Below are 15,894 nucleotides of genomic sequence, written 5' to 3' on the forward strand. Positions count from 1 at the left end.
GGGGCGGGGCGCGACGCCGGCCGTGACGGCATCAGACAGAGACGGGGCGGCCTGAGGGGCGGCGGGACGAGGCGGAGGTGAGCGGGGCCGGGGCAGGGCCGGGGGGTCGGCTTCGGCCTGGGCCTGTCCATCCCTTGGGGAGGCTCTGCCGAGGCCTCGCCTGAGGCGGCGGGGGGTGGGGAGTTCCCGTGTGAGGTGCCCTTCGCGTCTCTCGTTGCCCGTCCCGCGGAACCGCTCCCGGCGCGGCCGTGCGGAGGCTTGTTCTGCCGGTTCTCCGTGAGGGGATGTGTTTAAGCGCTCACTGCCGTGGGGCCGCCGCGGCCTTTACCCGGCCCTGGGCTCTGCTGTAAGCGTTCGACGGGCCCTAAGCGCCGGCGGCTTGACCTGATGGAGTTGGATACCTCTGATATTGTTCACAGAATACTGGGGGTGGGAAGGGCCCTGCAGAGCCCCGGCCCCTGCTCCAGCAGCTTCCCCTGGCTCAGGGGGCACAGGAACGTGTCCAGCTGGGGTTGGAAACCTCCTGAGAACGAGCCTCCACCCTCCCTGGGCAGCCTGGGCCAGGGCTCCCTCACCTCAGCACCAAAGCACTTGCTCCTTGTGTTTAAGTGGAACTGTTTGTGTTCTGGCTCATGTCCATCACCCATTGTCCTGTCCCTGGGCACCACAGAGCAAAGCCCATCCCCATCCTCCTGACACCCACCCTTGAGGCATTTCTCAGCATTGCTGAGGTGCCCCTGAGCTCAGGCTTCTCTTCCCCAGGCTCAACAGCCCCAGGGCTGCAGCCTTTCCTCCTCACACACGTGTTCCAGCCCCTCAGCACCTTGGTGGCTGTGTTGGGCAAGTCACGTTCCTCAAGGACTGTTAGATGTGTGTGAGGTTAAGATAAGGCCCCCTCCGCACTGCAGCACAGTGCCCACCCCTCCAGCCCTGGGGCCTCCACGCTGGCACACGCAGAGCAGCCTGATCCTGATCCCTGCTGGAGGAAATCCTTGAAGAGAGTTCTTCACCTTCACCAAGCCCTGGTGCATGGCTGAGCAAGCTTAGGTCTTTGTAGTCTAGAGCTGGAGATGTTCAAAAGACAGACAGCTGGTGCACAAAACCTTTCATATTAAATAAATTCCAATGGAAAACATAAGAGGGGGAAAATATCCTCCCTGTTTTCCTACCAAGAACGTGGCTGTGTATGCTTTGATGGTATCTGACTCCTAGCTTTGCTTACACTGACGGAAGGCAAACCTCATGCTGTGTCCTTGAGGACTGTGATAGCTTCCCACATGCTTTAATTTGCATCTCAAGGGCTCAATGCCTGCCGCTGTTCCTGTTGATACATTTTGGGCTCTGGCTGATCCTGAAAGGTCACAAGTTGCTGTCCTGAGAGGAAGATGTGACTTTGGATTGATTTTTTTTCCACGTTAGCCTAACAGCTTGTGAGATTTTTCAGCCTCCTTCCCAGGTGACTTTTTAATGAGATTAAGATGTGTATTTGCTAACTTTACTGTCTGTTGTAGCCTGTGTTGCAGATGCATGCCAGGCCAACTGTGAGGTACTATAGCCTGGAGAAGAAAATTCAAGATCTTCTGCTCCTTACCTACTTGGCAGTGTGGGTTGCATTAGCACTGGTTCCTTCTAGAGTAGCTCAGACAAAGTGCAGGGTTATCCTGCCCTGAACTTGTTTGCAGTTTCTAGGAGAAGGGGATTTGTGGCACTTAGAGACAAAGGGTAAGGGGATGAGAATCCACCCCACCCCTGACTGCAGGCAGCAGAGCTAAGCTTGGTGCAGCAGATCTGTAAGCTGTGCTTTCAGGACAATGTGCTGGCACGAAGGCATTACCCAGGATGTATAACAATGATTGCTGGTAAAGACCTTGCTTACAGTGGCTTGCAGGTGATTGCAGATACACTGGGCAGCTCAGGTTCTCTGTGCTCTTCTCTGTGGTTGTGTTTTGGATGGGTAGAGGGAAAGAGGCTGTGTGATTTGCTCCAGCAGCCAGTGCTGCTCTGAGCACACATGATGGTAGGATACGATTGTGACGATTCTGTAGTGCAGATTGTCTTCTGGCTGTCAAGAGTACAATCTTTTATAAACAATAATGTAAATAGGTTTCCCAAAACTGTCACTGCACTGTATGTTCTCTTTCCCTGGTCCCTCCATGTAATTGTTCCCAAATCTTTAAAGCAAGCAGGTACATTTTTTGTTGGTCTGTTTGGGGTTTTTTTTTCTAGGTGTGGCTTGTAGTATCTCTGCAAAACTAGTCCCTGGACTGGAGAGAAACTGAATGATGCCCTTAAATGTAGCTATTTCTTAAGGTCACGTTACTCCTCAGCTTGTGGGAACTCTGTGCTGCCTGTCCCCGGAAAACAGAACCACAGAATCAGTTGGGTTGTTAAAGCCCCTGAAGCTGCTGCAGTCCCAGCCCTGCCCTCACCCTGCCCAGCCCAGCACTGACCCACAGCCCTCAGCACCTCAGCTCCACGGCTTTGGGATCCCTCCAGGGCTGGGCACTCCCTCAGCTCCCTGGGCAGCCTGGCACAGGGGCTCACACCCCTCTCAGGGAAACAGTTCTGCCTCAGCTCCAGCCTCAACTTGCCCTGGGAAAACCTCAAGCCATTTCCTCATGTCCTGTCTGTTGTTCTTTGAGAGCAGAGCCTGACCCCTAGCTTCCTGCAGACTCCTGTCAGAGAGGGCTCCTGGCTCCCCTCAGCCTCCTCTTCTCCAGGCTCAACACCCCCATTCCCTCAGCCCCTCCCCAGCCCCTTGTGCTCCAGCCCCTTCCCCAGCTCTGTGCCCGGCTCTGGCCACGCTGCAGCCCCTCAGTGTCCCTGTGGCAGTGAGTGAGGGGCCCAGCACTGACACAGCCCTGGAGCTGCAGCCCCTCAGTGTCCCTGTGGCAGTGAGTGAGGGGCCCAGCACTGACACAGCCCTGGAGCTGCAGCCCCTCAGTGTCCCTGTGGCAGTGGGTGAGGGGCCCAGCACTGAGCACAGCCCTGGAGCTGCAGCCTCCCCAGGGCCCAGCACAGGGGCACAGGCACTGCCCTGCTCCTGCTGCCCCCCTCAGTGCTGATCCCAGCCAGGCTGCCTTTGGCCTCCTTGCCCCCCTGGGCACGCTGCTGGCTCATGCCCAGCTACTGTTGACGGGCACCACCAGGCTGTTAATGTGTTAATGTATTAATCCCTGTTCATTAAAACAAGTTGATGGTCTGTGACTGAGTCAGGGTCCACAGAGGTTGGTGCTTACCCTTCCTCTGTGTCTCCCCCAGCCCATTCCCCTCTCTGCTGTCAGGTTGCTGCTGCTGCGGAAATGGGGGAGTACGGAATCGCGCCCGGGCAGCGTGTGGCCGTCGTCTGGGACAACTCCTCGCCTGTTGAAGCCCTGAAGGATTTAGTGGATAAAATTCAGGCTCTGGTGGGAGCTGATAACCGTGTCTCTGTGGAAAACGTTGACAAACTGTCTCAGTGTAAGAATGAGCTTAAGTTCTCACTGTTTCATTGAAAGGGAGAGACTGCTTCTGTGGGGTGAGCTGTCATCTTCCCTGCCTTGTTACCTGTGCTCAGAACAGGCATAGCACCTGCTGCTAACTCTGTCAGTACAGCAAGGAAGGTGATATTCCCTGGTCATGCTTCCTTGACTGGTGTCTTTAATCAGTTCTTGCTGTTGTCTGCAAGCGTGAGAGATGAGGAGAGGGGTGGAAGGGGATGTTTCCAGCAAAGCTCTGCGTGCACATGTGTAAAATTGAACCATCTTCCTCTTTCTTTCCAGCGGCTCACAGGGAGTCCAGTTTCGATGTGGTTCTCTCTGGCCTGGTACCAGGCAGCACAGCACAGCACAGTGCAGAGGTGCTGGCAGAAATTGCACGCATACTGAAGCCAGGGGGCCGTGTCCTGCTGAAGGAACCAGTGGTTACAGAACCAGGTGAGAGAAGCCCCATCAGCCTTGCTTTCATGGCAAGTTCTTGTGAGGATGAGGCTGAACTGGAAAGGGCAGGAACCCTGACTGCTGTTCAGAGGTTTTCATTCTCCTGACACACCAACCTGAATAGCAAGGTTGTTCCTCTGTGTTTAAGCTGGTAGCTGTCAGAGATGTTTGCAGTCACTCTCCTTCTGTGGGAAAGTGCTGGATAGGCTTGTTCCTAAATTATGTTGAAAAGTTCAGTGGACACTGGTCTTCTACAAAGGCAGGTAAAGAGTTGCAGGTTTTGTGTTTCTGAGGAGCTTCTGAAGCAATTTTAAACCCAGGTGTCAAATGGCAAGTGAAGCTGTCCCACAAGCCAGCTGAGAGTTAATTCTCTAGGAAAGGTAACAGGGTTTGGAGTGTTAAGAGTAAAGCCAGAGCTGCCTTGGGACAGCTGGAGGAGCTCACAAGGAGGAGAACAAACGGTTATTTCTGTCTTACACTTGATGAGTGTTCAGAACTCGCTGCTTTGGAGTGGGAGTAGGAAATCATACCTGATAAGAACAGGAGCATCTGTGCTGATGGTGTTTCTGTTGGCACAGTCTGCAGTGCTGAAAATGATGGCAGCACAAACACCTTTCAGGCAGAGAAGGACACTTCTGGGACAAAGAAGGTGCAAAGTCTGGGGCAGGTGAGGTTTCTTTTTTCCAAAGTCACATCTGACTTACTGGACTTTTCTGGGCTTGTAATAAAGTGCACAGGGAACTAGATGAGAGAGAGTGGATGGATTCTATTCAGCACAGTCCTGTACCCAAGAGGAGCATGTAATGAGTTTTTGATTAAACAGTGATTTGTAATAGCTTTTGCCTGCCAGAGCAAGGCTCTTCACTGTTCTCTTTCCAAATGGTGTTCATTTACTAGTCCATGTTCTGCAAACTTCAGGAGCTGTTTGTTTTCATACATGAAAAGATTTTGTGGGATTTTGCTCTTTGGGTTTTGGGATGTTGGGTTTTTTTCTCTCCTTTTTTTTGATGGGTGTGAATTGAGCTGAGGAAGGTTTTGGCATATACAAGACAGATGTGGAGCTAGAAGGGCTTTGTCACCCCAGCCTTTTGTTTTAATGAACAAGCTGCTGCTCTTTCTTGTTTCTTCCTCCTGTCAGCTAGAAAGGGCCCAATTTTAAAGCAGAGGTTTGGCTTGAGTACTTCCTTCTCAAGCTCCTGCTTTTTCAGGTTTCTCAGTGACCTCTATTCTTGTTCTGCCCTCCTCCTACTCCCCAATTCTGTGTTTTCCAGGAAACAATGGCAGAATCAAGACAGCAGCCAAACTCCCCACAGCTCTGACTCTCTCTGGGCTGGTGGATGTGAAGGAGGTATGTCTGTACTAAACTCCCTCATGCAGTTACCTTCAAAAGTAGATTGGTGATTGCTGGGGACTTGTTGGGTGACAAGGTGTTTAACTACTCTGCTTAACTATAAATGTGCCTGGATACTGCCTGCCACTTTAGCCACTGCAAAGGTAGTCTATTTAAGATTGGTAATGCTGGTTGTCTGTGTTCACTGGAAGGCAGGACTGGGTGCTGAAGGAAGGGGTTCTGCATGGGGTTAACCAAAAGTCTTACACTGCAGCTCCAAAAGGATGCCTTGACCCCAGAGGAGGCCCAGTCAGTCCGAGAGCATTTGGGTTACCAAGGCAATGACCTTCTCATTGTTCAGCTAGAAGGCAGGAAGCCCAATTTCGAAGTAGGATCCTCAAGTCAGCTCAAACTTTCCTTTGCCAAGAAACCTGGTTCTTCAGGTAAGGAGTGGTGCATGCTAAATGCCTCTCAGGTGACAAGCATCCCTCAGCACAGGGAGACAGGGCTTGGGGAGGGAGTGCTAGGGAAAAAACCTGTGCAGTGGGGCTTTCCAAAGTTGTTTGAACTCTATTTGTTGGGAGTAGATGGGGCAGAGGCTGGAGTAACTACTACTTCTTCCTTTCTTTTGGCTCCAGGAAAACCCTCTGTGGACCCAGCCACTGCCAAGCTGTGGACACTCTCTGCAAATGATATGAATGATGAAGAGGTGGTATCTGGTTTTACTTGTGAGGCTTTGCTATTGTTCCTTCTCTCTCCTTTCCTGTTCTGAACAGTTTCAGTTACACCTCTTGGGAAGCTTGACAACTTAAGAGGTAGTAAAGCATCCCCAGGATGAAATGTCTCCTATGTGAGGTCTTTAGAGCCCAGAGGTGTGGCAAGGGTAGAGAGGAGACATGGGTCAGTGCTTATCCTACAGATAGCACCATTCCTTTGAATGTAACACCACAATGTCACTCCCTACTGCCAAACTGGTTTCCTGATTGTCATCTTCCATGGAATGTTTTCAGGATCTGCTGGACTCTGATGAGCTGTTGGATTCAGAGGATTTAAAGAAGCCAGATCCATCTTCCCTCAGAGCTCCATCCTGCAAAGAAATGGGCAAAAAGAAAGCCTGCAAGAACTGGTCAGTGCTGGGATGAGTGTGTTGGTGAACCTTTCAGCTGTAACATTAAACCCTTAGAGCTGGATGGATGTTTAAAAGGCTGGAGACAAGTTGCTGTTCTTCAGAGCTTGGCTGTCTTTGTTTGTGGTCTTTCTTAACTGTTTGAATGTGAAACCCAATACAAGGGGAACTGACTGACCAAAGCTGCTACAAACCACCACACTGATGTGATCAGCAACTAAAAGTGGCTACACAGTTTGTGCAACCTTGACTAAAACCCCGGTTTCCAAGAGAAAAAGTACATGTGGCAAGTGCTGTAGAGCTATTTCCCACTCAGTTTGAACCTGAGGAGTGTCTTTCAACACTTGTTATACGAACCATGGTGTTGAGCAAAGTGAGGAGTGTGGGAGGCTGTGTCCTGTAAGAAAGTGAAGGCTGTCACAGCATCTCAGAGTGGTGGGGGTGGGAAGGGCCCTGCAGAGCTGCTGCAGCCCCAGCCCCTACTCAAGCAGCTTCCCCTCACTCAGGGGGCACAGGAATGTGTCCAGGTGGGTTTGGGAACCTCTAAGGAAGGAGCCTCCACACCCTGCCTGGGCAGCCTGGGCCAGGGCTGTGTTGTGTGTGAGTAGGGCTGGAATAAGTGTTGGTGACTCCCACCATTTGAGCAAAAAGATGCAGGTGACTTCTTTATTTTTTCTGCAGCACATGTGGCCTGGCTGAAGAGCTGGAGCAGGAGAAGAAGAGCTCACAGCCCAAATCTGCCTGTGGAAATGTAAATAGTCCCTTCTGTTTCGATACTATAGATTGCAGTACGTGATCTGTGTCCCTGTGACTGCTCCCTAAGCTGGCTCACTGCTTCCAAACACTGGTTGGGCAGCTTCTGCAGAGCTTCAGCCTCTCACCCTGTGCCCATATGCTTCATACACACAGGACTTGCCTGTGCCAGTGCAAGTGCTGCCCTTGCAGCAGTCAGAGTGAGCAGCAAACCATTCCCCACCTTGTTTTATGTGCCAGCTGGTTGTCTGCTCAGGGAAGGTCAGCTTTTGGGAGCCCCAGGGGTGGTTAGGGGCTGCCCCAGCCTGGCACACGGAGCTCAGCTCTTCATGTGAGCAGAGTGCCCTGCATAGCTCTGCTGACCAGGCAGATGTGGAGCAGGGAGTATAAGGGAAGCAGTTTCTGTGCTGCTACGTGCTGAGGAGTGTGTCATTTCTTAAGCTGACAAAACCATGTCACAGGGGGAGAGAACTGAAAGTTGCCCCTGATTACAGAAGGTACTTTTCTTCCTCTTGCCAGTGCTACCTGGGGGATGCATTCCGCTGTGCCAGCTGCCCTTACCTGGGCATGCCTGCCTTCAAGCCTGGTGAGAAGATCCTCCTGAAGGAGAACCAGCTGCATGATGCCTAACAAAGACACCTCTGGATGTCCTGTGAAGGACTCCTCTGCTTTCCCATCAGTCTGAGGTTCTTCCTGCAGTCCTTCTCATCCTCTGGTGCTCTCCAGCCAGAATCCCCGTGGGGAGGGACACTGTGGGCACTGACACTGCTGGGAGCTCACTGTTTGTAATCAGCCTTGGGCTGCCTCATAACCTTTGGTGACAAGTGGTCTCATAACTATTAGACTTTGTGTTATGCCTTGTTTTAGCTGACTTGACTTGATACCAGGGCTCTGGCCATCACAGTGTGTCCAGTGGGCAGAGGGGAGGAGAATCAACTGTCAGGTTGCCCTCCTCTGTGTGTGTGTGTGGCAGAACCTGCCCTGTCCCATGCCCACGATGTCATACAGCTCTCATTTGCCCTGGTTTTCCCTGCTTGATCAGCAGCTCGAGCTTAGCTCAGAGGGTGACACTGGTCTCCTGCTCTCTTTGAAATCTGAACTGCCCTTCCTTCCCCTCTGCAGGTGGCTCAGCAGCTCCTGTCACAAGCTGGGAGCAGGGAGTACGCTTAGCAGTGTGTGCTCTTCCCAGCACACCTGAACTCTTAAGTCTGCCAGGCATGATGCATTTCCAAGTGTTTTGGGAGCTTGCCCATGAGATCCCCTGCCCCCACCTATTTCCATCAAAATGACAAAGAGTCTGTCCCACTGAGAAATCTCCTGCCCTTAAGGCAGGGAGCAGTTTCAGCAACATCTATCTTTGTCCCCCCACACCTGAGACTGGTTCTCCTGGTGGTTACCAAGTGAGTTTCCTGCAGTGCTCAATAGAAGTAAGAACAAAGCAATAACTCCATTTCTAGATGATCTTCCTGCTCCTGCTTCACAAGATACTGACTGCTCTTTATTTATGTGCCTAATTACTGCTAGTGAGACATCCACAGGGGTGTGGGATGAGGGAGCTGTTTGTGTTCTGTGCCAGGTTGGCTCCTCAGCCTGGCAGGGAACAGAGGACACCCAAAGGCAGTGATTGCTTGGTTTGGAGCTCTTGCTCTGCAGGATGTGGCTGCTGCTTGTTGTGCCACTTGGGTGACAGTAAACTCACAGAGGGGAGCTGGGGTGGAAGGCTGTTCTGTCCTTGAAATAAAAGTGATCAATAGTAAAACCTCTGTTTTCAGACTCGTATTAGTGGTGCTTTGAACCTATCTCTGATTTCTGGAGCTGTTTAAATGGTAAGTTGCATCTTGGGGTTCTCCATAAATTGTTCCACTGAGAAGACAACTCAAATACATGATGCCCAGTGGAAGGAACAGACTCAGGCTGCCTGGATTATCTTTGTTATTTGGTCTAGATTTTGGAAAGTGTTTTCTCCTGGTTGAGGAAGGTGAGAAGGAAGGGAATCCAAGAGGTGTACAAGGCATGCTGTATGGATCAAGGGGCAGTGGGAGCTGTGTAGTACTTGGTACTTACCTGGGAACCAGAGGGCAAATGAGGGCCTGGCAGCAAGGGAGCCCTCTGAGAGCTTGTGTATTAGGGGATGGCTGCCCACCCATGAGAGCATGGCTCTCCCAGGCCCCTGGGTTTGCACTTTCATTGTGTGCTGAAGGAACTGGTAAAAGCCTCTGCACCCCTGTGACCTTTGGGGGATTATTGCCTTTTTCCAGCCCCCCTAGCAGCAGGAGAGGGGATCTCTGCATGTCTCCATGGGGAAGGTCCCTGATAAAGGCAACCCTTAACCTGAACTCTCCTTTCCTTTCAGGAGTAAATAAGATCAGAGAGGTAGGAGGCAGCAGCAGCAGGTTTTGTTTTACATTGATTCACTCAACTGGAATTTGAACAAGCTGGAAGCACTTTCAGATACTGCTGAGTTCAGGTAGTGATGGTTAAGGCTGTGTAATCTTGTGCTCTTGAGTGTTATGCACTGTTTTTCTCTGAGACCCTCCAAGGGTGACAGTTGGGCATTGGAGCAGTCTGGAAATATTCTATCAGGCTGGTTTTGAGGAGTATTTATCCTTTTAGCCCCTTCCTTGCCTGCTAAGGCCTCCAGCCACCCTGCTTGCTGCCTTCTCCTCCTTCCACCCACAGCCAGTCCTTAGCCTGGCTGCCCACCCTGTGCCTGGGAGGATGGCCCTGGGTTATCACACCTGCCTCAGGACAGGGTTTGGGGCTGCAACATATGGACAAGAGGTGCCATGGTCACAGGATTTGGTCCAGAACCATCCACTCCTTCACCCCTTCCTATTTCCACTTGTGCAACACAAGACCAATATGGGTTGTTTTACCAGCTGCAGAAGCACAGGAACCCCTCCAAGGGGATGAATGCAGGTCCTGAGCACCACTGGCTTGTCAGGAGCTACAGGGGAGCAGGAGAGGATGTGGTGCAGGGGCATGGATGTGCCTCTCCTACCTCTTTGCTGTGGACAGGCTGTTTCCCATCTCCAGCCACATCCAAGGTATATTTTTGCCATGTTTTCAGCTCCACTGCCTCCCTCTGTGGCTGAAGCTCACCAGTGCTGCAGACCCCAGCCCACAGCAGAGCCTGCTGCCATCAGCTTCTCCCAACACCACCCAGACCTGCTCCAATGAGCATTGTCTTGGGGATTTAGAAAGGGATTAAAAAAGGGGGGATTAAAACAAACAGGGAGGTTTCTCCAACCCTCCCCAGCAATAAAACTGAATCAGGGTTGCCCCAGCTTTGGAGCCCTCGTGTTGCATGGGGCCAGGTGCCTGGCCAAGTGTTGTGTCACAGAGCTGAGCCCTTCCTCTCCTTCCTCCTGGCAGGTGAGATCAGCAGGTCAGAGATCACCCTTCTCCTGCCTCTCTCTCAGCACCCTTTAGCCCATAGAGTCATAGAACATCCCTTTCCACCCTGGAGCCCGTTCAGGAAATGCTTTATGGAGCAGTGCATCTACCCCTGCCTCCAGGTACATCCCCTTGCACAACTTTGACTTGGGGAGGTTGAGGCTGGAGCTGAGGCAGAACTGTTTCCCTGAGAGGGGTGTGAGCCCCTGTGCCAGGCTGCCCAGGGAGCTGGGGGAGTGCCCAGCCCTGGAGGGACCCCAAAGCCCTGGAGCTGAGATGCTGAGGGCTGTGGGTCAGTGCTGGGCTGGGCAGGGTGAGGCCAGGGCTGGGACTGCAGCAGCTTACAAGGCTTTTCCCAACCAAACTGATTCTATCACTATAAGAGCTGTGGAGTTCAGCTCTGGCTCCATATGCACACCTGCTTTCCTCCCTTGAATTAGAGCTGCTGTTTCTCCTCCTGCTGGGAAAAGCATAGCCACATCAGTGGTCTTCAGAGGCCCATTGCAGCCAAGACCAGAAAGCTTTTCTCTGCATTTTGCAGCTTGCTCCACATGTGCTACTTAAACATGCTGACTGCTGGTAACCTTCCTTGCTGGAGAAATTGTGTCTGCTGGAGGAGGAGGAGATGTTTTGTGAGACACGGAGGGACATAAACCTCTCCCTGTGCCTGGCCCAGCCACCTCTGAGAGCTTCAGAGGTGTTAAAGTCCAATGAACTTGCCAGCAGAAATACACTTAATCCCCCAACAAATCAACTGCTCTTCTTCCCCCAGCAAAGCAAGGTCTGCCTTCCTCAGCCTGAGCTCTTTTCCTTCCTCAGGATCTTCCCCTCCTGACTCTTATGGCCTCCCTTCTCCTCTCTCCCTGCTTCACTTCCTTCCACCTGTCTTTCTGTTCTTCCCTCAGTCTCTTCTGTTTTCTCTCTTCTGTGCTGACCTCTCTCCTTTTTTTTCCCACCATCCAAGCAAGCTACAGTCCTCCCCACTTCCACTCTCATCCATCCCCATCTCCCATTCTTCCTCTTCTCTGCCTTGACCTGTTTCTTTCCTTTTCCATTTGCTCTTCCTGGGTTTTCCCACTGAGACCTGGCTCATGTCCTTTTTCTTTCCCACATGGATTCCTGCTGCTCTTCCCACAAGCAAGGGAGTATGGTGGAGACCAAGCCCCTCCTGTGTGCTTCAGCATGGCTGTAGCTTGTGTTCTGCTGTGCTTCTTTAGGGTAGGTTTGGCTGAGGACCATGTAGGAGCCAGGCTGGCACTGACTGTGGCACTGAGGACTTGTCCACCAGCACCCAAAAGCACCATCATGGTGAGCATGAAGCTTGGGGACCACATCAGGCAGCAGCTCCCAGGCAGCTGCAGAGACCTCTGTGGCTGCACCCCCTGGTACCCCTCTTCTCCAGGTCAAGTGGCTCCTCTGTACTGTCCCCAGGTGCCTGCTGCTATGATTCTGCCCTAAAAGCCACCCCAGACTGGGAGAAGCAGCACTTCTACTTCTGTTTCTCTGTCTGAGTCAGGCTTCCTCTGTGTGGTGAGTGGGGCTGTGGGGTAGTGAGGACACCTTCCTTGCTCCTGGCATGGAAACTCACCACAGACAGCTCAGCCAACTGCCCTGGGCACACATAGGGCCAGTGGGCACCTCTGATGGCACGAACATGTTTGGAGCCAGGACACTCTTATATCTTTATCTTCACAGCCTTGTTTAAGTGCTTGTGATAACATCTTTCTGAGAAGTGCACTTTAGAGGCTGAGCTCTGGCTGTAGCTGATGGACACAGCCACTGCCTCCCCCCTTCCTCCTTGCACTTGCAAAAGCTCCTGAGATCTCGAGTGCTTGTCTCAGCTACTTCCTTAAGCAGCCCTGGCTGCATTTATCACAGAGTCACAGAATGGTTTGGGTTGGCAAAGCCCCTGAAGCTGCTGGAGCCCCAGCCCTCCCCTCACGCTGCCCAGCCCAGCACTAACCCCTGGCCTTCAGCACCTCAGCTCCAGGGCTTTGGGATCCCTCCAGGGCTGGGCACTGCCCCAGCTCCCTGGTCAGCCTGGCACAGGGGCTCACACCCCTCTCAGGGAAACAGTTGTGCCTCAGCTCCAACCTCAACCTCCCCTGGGGAAATTTGAGCCCATTTCCTCGTGTCCTCTCTTCTACTGCTTGGAAGCAGAGACCTACTAAGCCAAAGACTGCTTGAAGCCCAAGCCTGTGGACCTCTGGGTGTGTAGGTTGGCAGCAGCCTCCAAGGAGTGCTGGGCAGGAAGGAGGAGAGCTGGCACATCTCCTTCAAGCCCTAGTTCCTCCTCCAGCTTCTTCAGGAGCTGCTGCTAAGTTTTTGGCTGCATCTTGTACCTCCCTAATGAACTTGGGCCTTCCCTTTCCAAGCTGGGGCACCTCTAGGTATCCCCCCTCCACCTGCTCCTTCCCCTCCTCCATGGTTGCAGCTCCCCAGGGTGCTGCTGTTGAGGATGTCCTGCACTTTGGTGGAGCCTGCTGCTTCTCTGCATCCCTGGGCAGCATCCCCACCAACCTTGATGCTTCTGCAGACCTCTCTGGTTCAACACTTTGGCTCTCACATCCCATCCCCTTTTCCATTGGCTGCTTCCCCCAGATATTTGGGCTTTTTCTTCCCTTTCTGTAGCCCTTGCCTGTATTTTCCTGGCCACACAAGACCTGAGCTCTGCCCACAGGACACTGGCTGCTCCACTGCCACTGCTTTGGGGATGTTTCCCATGTGTAGCTGCTCTGAAACTAAACTGAGCATGGAAAAGAGTCTCCTGGGCGTGGTGACTCTGCTGGAATTCAGCTGGGCAAAACCATCACCTTTTATTTTGTTGTTTTCCATATTACAGGAAAGCTCTACAGGCACAAGGACACCCATCTGCTCCCAGGGTGAAGCACATCCAAGGAGATCACTGCAGCAACAGCCACGTTGCAGCTCTCTGAAGCAATGATGCCTGTCCCATCCTTGCCCTTTGTGTTTTGAGCAAGTCAACCACAGCAAGGTCAAGTCACCTCCCAGCAGGTGCCTGTTCCAGGAATACATCCAGGTCTCTTCCAACATTGAGAGGAGCTTCATGTGGGCACCCCACCCAGCATGGCCAGCACCAAGGGGATACTCAGTGCCTTCTGGACCATGGGGGCCATGTGCTACACAGGGACATTGCTGAAACGTGGAGCAGGTTGGTAGGAAAGTCCATCAGTTGGTGACTAGAGACTGTGAAAGGAGCTGAGGCTTGGAACCAGCTGGAAGAACCCTGTCCTCATCACAAGGTGCCTTCTTCCAGGGGAACATAAAGCACAGTGGTGCAGCCATTTGGGGGTAAATAGGTGGTTTCTGTCACAGAGATTGCACATCCATACAAGCTAACACCTGGTTTTGGGGGTGATGACCCCAACAGGCACGCAGCAAGCTGCTTGTCCCTCCCCTGTCCCTCATTTGCCCTGTCCCTGGGTGCTGGCACCCACCCCTGTGTCAGCAGCACCCACGTCCTCCCCGCTCTGCTTCTGTTTGATCTCGGTGTACACGATGGCAGAGGAGGAGGGGCTTTTCCCCTTTTCAAACATCAGGTTGGCGTAGGTCAGGTCCTCAGGCCTTGGCACCGGCTCTGCCTGCAGGGGAGGGAGCAGTGAGCAGAGCCCTGGCTTTCCCTCTGCATCTCCTCTGCTATTTTCCTCCTGCCACAACTCCTTGCACTGCCCAAGCACTACCCAGCTTGCTCACCTACTCAGAAGCTTGTAAGCCCCTATTTAATAGGAATTAATGTGTGTTTAGGACCAGGTTTTCAGAAAGCAAAGCTGATTTTCCTCTGAAACCCTTTAACTGGGTACTCAACAGAGACTTGTTTTTGTGACAGGGAGGAGGAAAGGATTTGTGCCAAGGCCTCCCTGGCTTACCGTGCTGAGCTGGTTCACCTCCACCTCTTGCTCAGTTGGGAGCTTTCCTGCAAATGGAAAATGGAGAACATAAAACACAGTGCTGCAGCCATTTGGGGGTAAGTAGGTGGCGTCAGTCACCAGGATTCTATATGAGCTAATGCCTAGTTTAGGGAGTTTCAGTGGTTACAGTAATGATAGTGGTCATTATTTTAGATGAAGCAAATGTCTGCTTTGGTCCTGCTTCTGCTGCTGGAGAGGATGAGGCTCTGTGGCTGGCTGGTTCTGAAGATGGCCAAAGGGCAGGAGGGATTGGCAAGGATTTTGAAGCCCTTGTAGGGGCTGGAGAACAGCTTTGAGGTGGACACTTCAGGAAGTGTGATCATGTGCACAACTTGTTTCACTGGCACCACAGCTTGTGCCACAACCAGCAAATGGCCAGAGGGAAGGGACAGAATGAACCTTCTTCTAAAACAGGGTGGCTTGTCCAGGAGGACAGACTTGTGCAGGGAACACTGAGCGAGCAGGAGCAGCATTCAACCCCAGGCACTGCTCCAAGCTGGGGCAGAGGGGCTGGAAAACTGCTGCAGGGAAAGGGCCTGGGGGGGTTGGTGCCAGGGGCTGAACATGGGCCAGCAGCGTGCCCAGGGGGCAAGAAGGCCAAGGGCAGCCTGGCTGGGATCAGCACTGGGGGGGGCAGCAGGAGCAGGGCAGTGCATGTGCCCCTGTGCTGGGCCCTGGGGAGGCTGCAGCTCCAGGGCTGTGCTCAGTGCTGGGCCCCTCACTCACTGCCACAGGGACACTGAGGGGCTGCAGCGTGGCCAGAGCCAGGCACAGAGCTGGGGAAGGGGCTGGAGCACAAAGGGCTGGGGAGGGGCTGAGGGAATGGGAATGTTGAGCCTGGAGAAGAGGAGGCTGAGGGGAGACAGGAGCCCTCTCTGACACTCCCTGACAGGAGGCTGCAGGGAGCTGGGGGTCAGGCTCTGCTCACAAGGAACAACAGACAGGACAAGAGGAAACAGCCTCAAGCTGCCCCAGGGGAGGTTGAGGCTGGAGCTGAGGCAGAACTGTTTCCCTGAGAGGGGTGTGAGCCCCTGTGCCAGGCTGCCCAGGGAGCTGGGGGAGTGCCCAGTCCTGGAGGGATCCCAAAGCCCTGGAGCTGAGGTGCTGAGGGCTGTGGGTCAGTGCTGGACTGGGCTGGGTGAGGGGAGGGCTGGGACTGCAGCAGCTTCAGGGGCTTTGCCAGCCCAGCACACGAGGAGATACCAACCAGCTCCCACAGGAGACAGAGGCTCAGCCTTACCTGCTCTGTTCCTTTGGCACTGCCACAGCAGAAGGCACACTATCGGCATGTAAAGCAGCGTCCCCATCGCCAAGCCGAAGATGATGCCCAGGAGGAAGTTGAGTCCTGCACACACAACCATCAGAGGCACTTGTGAGCCCTTGTCCCACCCTCTGGGCAAAATCCTGTGGGGAACAGTCTCCAAAAACTCAGACAAACTCAGC

At 53.1% G+C, this 15,894-nt stretch overlaps 1 protein-coding gene across 2 annotated transcripts; it reads left to right on the plus strand.

Annotated features, from left to right (window-relative positions):
- CIAPIN1 (cytokine induced apoptosis inhibitor 1) lies at positions 1-8,886 on the plus strand. Of its 2 annotated transcripts, none has more exons than XM_062007483.1 (9): positions 1-77; positions 3,262-3,459; positions 3,762-3,914; positions 5,189-5,265; positions 5,522-5,690; positions 5,886-5,956; positions 6,258-6,373; positions 7,055-7,124; positions 7,646-8,886. In XM_062007483.1, exons 2-9 carry the CDS (start codon positions 3,303-3,305, stop codon positions 7,754-7,756), a joined length of 924 nt encoding a protein of 307 aa, XP_061863467.1. In that variant the 5' UTR covers positions 1-77; positions 3,262-3,302; the 3' UTR covers positions 7,757-8,886. The 2 variants fall into 2 exon arrangements, with proteins under 2 accessions (XP_061863467.1, XP_061863468.1); XM_062007484.1 differs by having other exon boundaries at positions 31-77; positions 3,285-3,459.
- The last annotated feature ends 7,008 nt before the right edge of the window (positions 8,887-15,894 follow it).

Source organism: Colius striatus, chromosome 14 (genome assembly GCF_028858725.1).
Source record: "Colius striatus isolate bColStr4 chromosome 14, bColStr4.1.hap1, whole genome shotgun sequence".
NCBI lineage: Eukaryota > Metazoa > Chordata > Aves > Coliiformes > Coliidae > Colius > Colius striatus.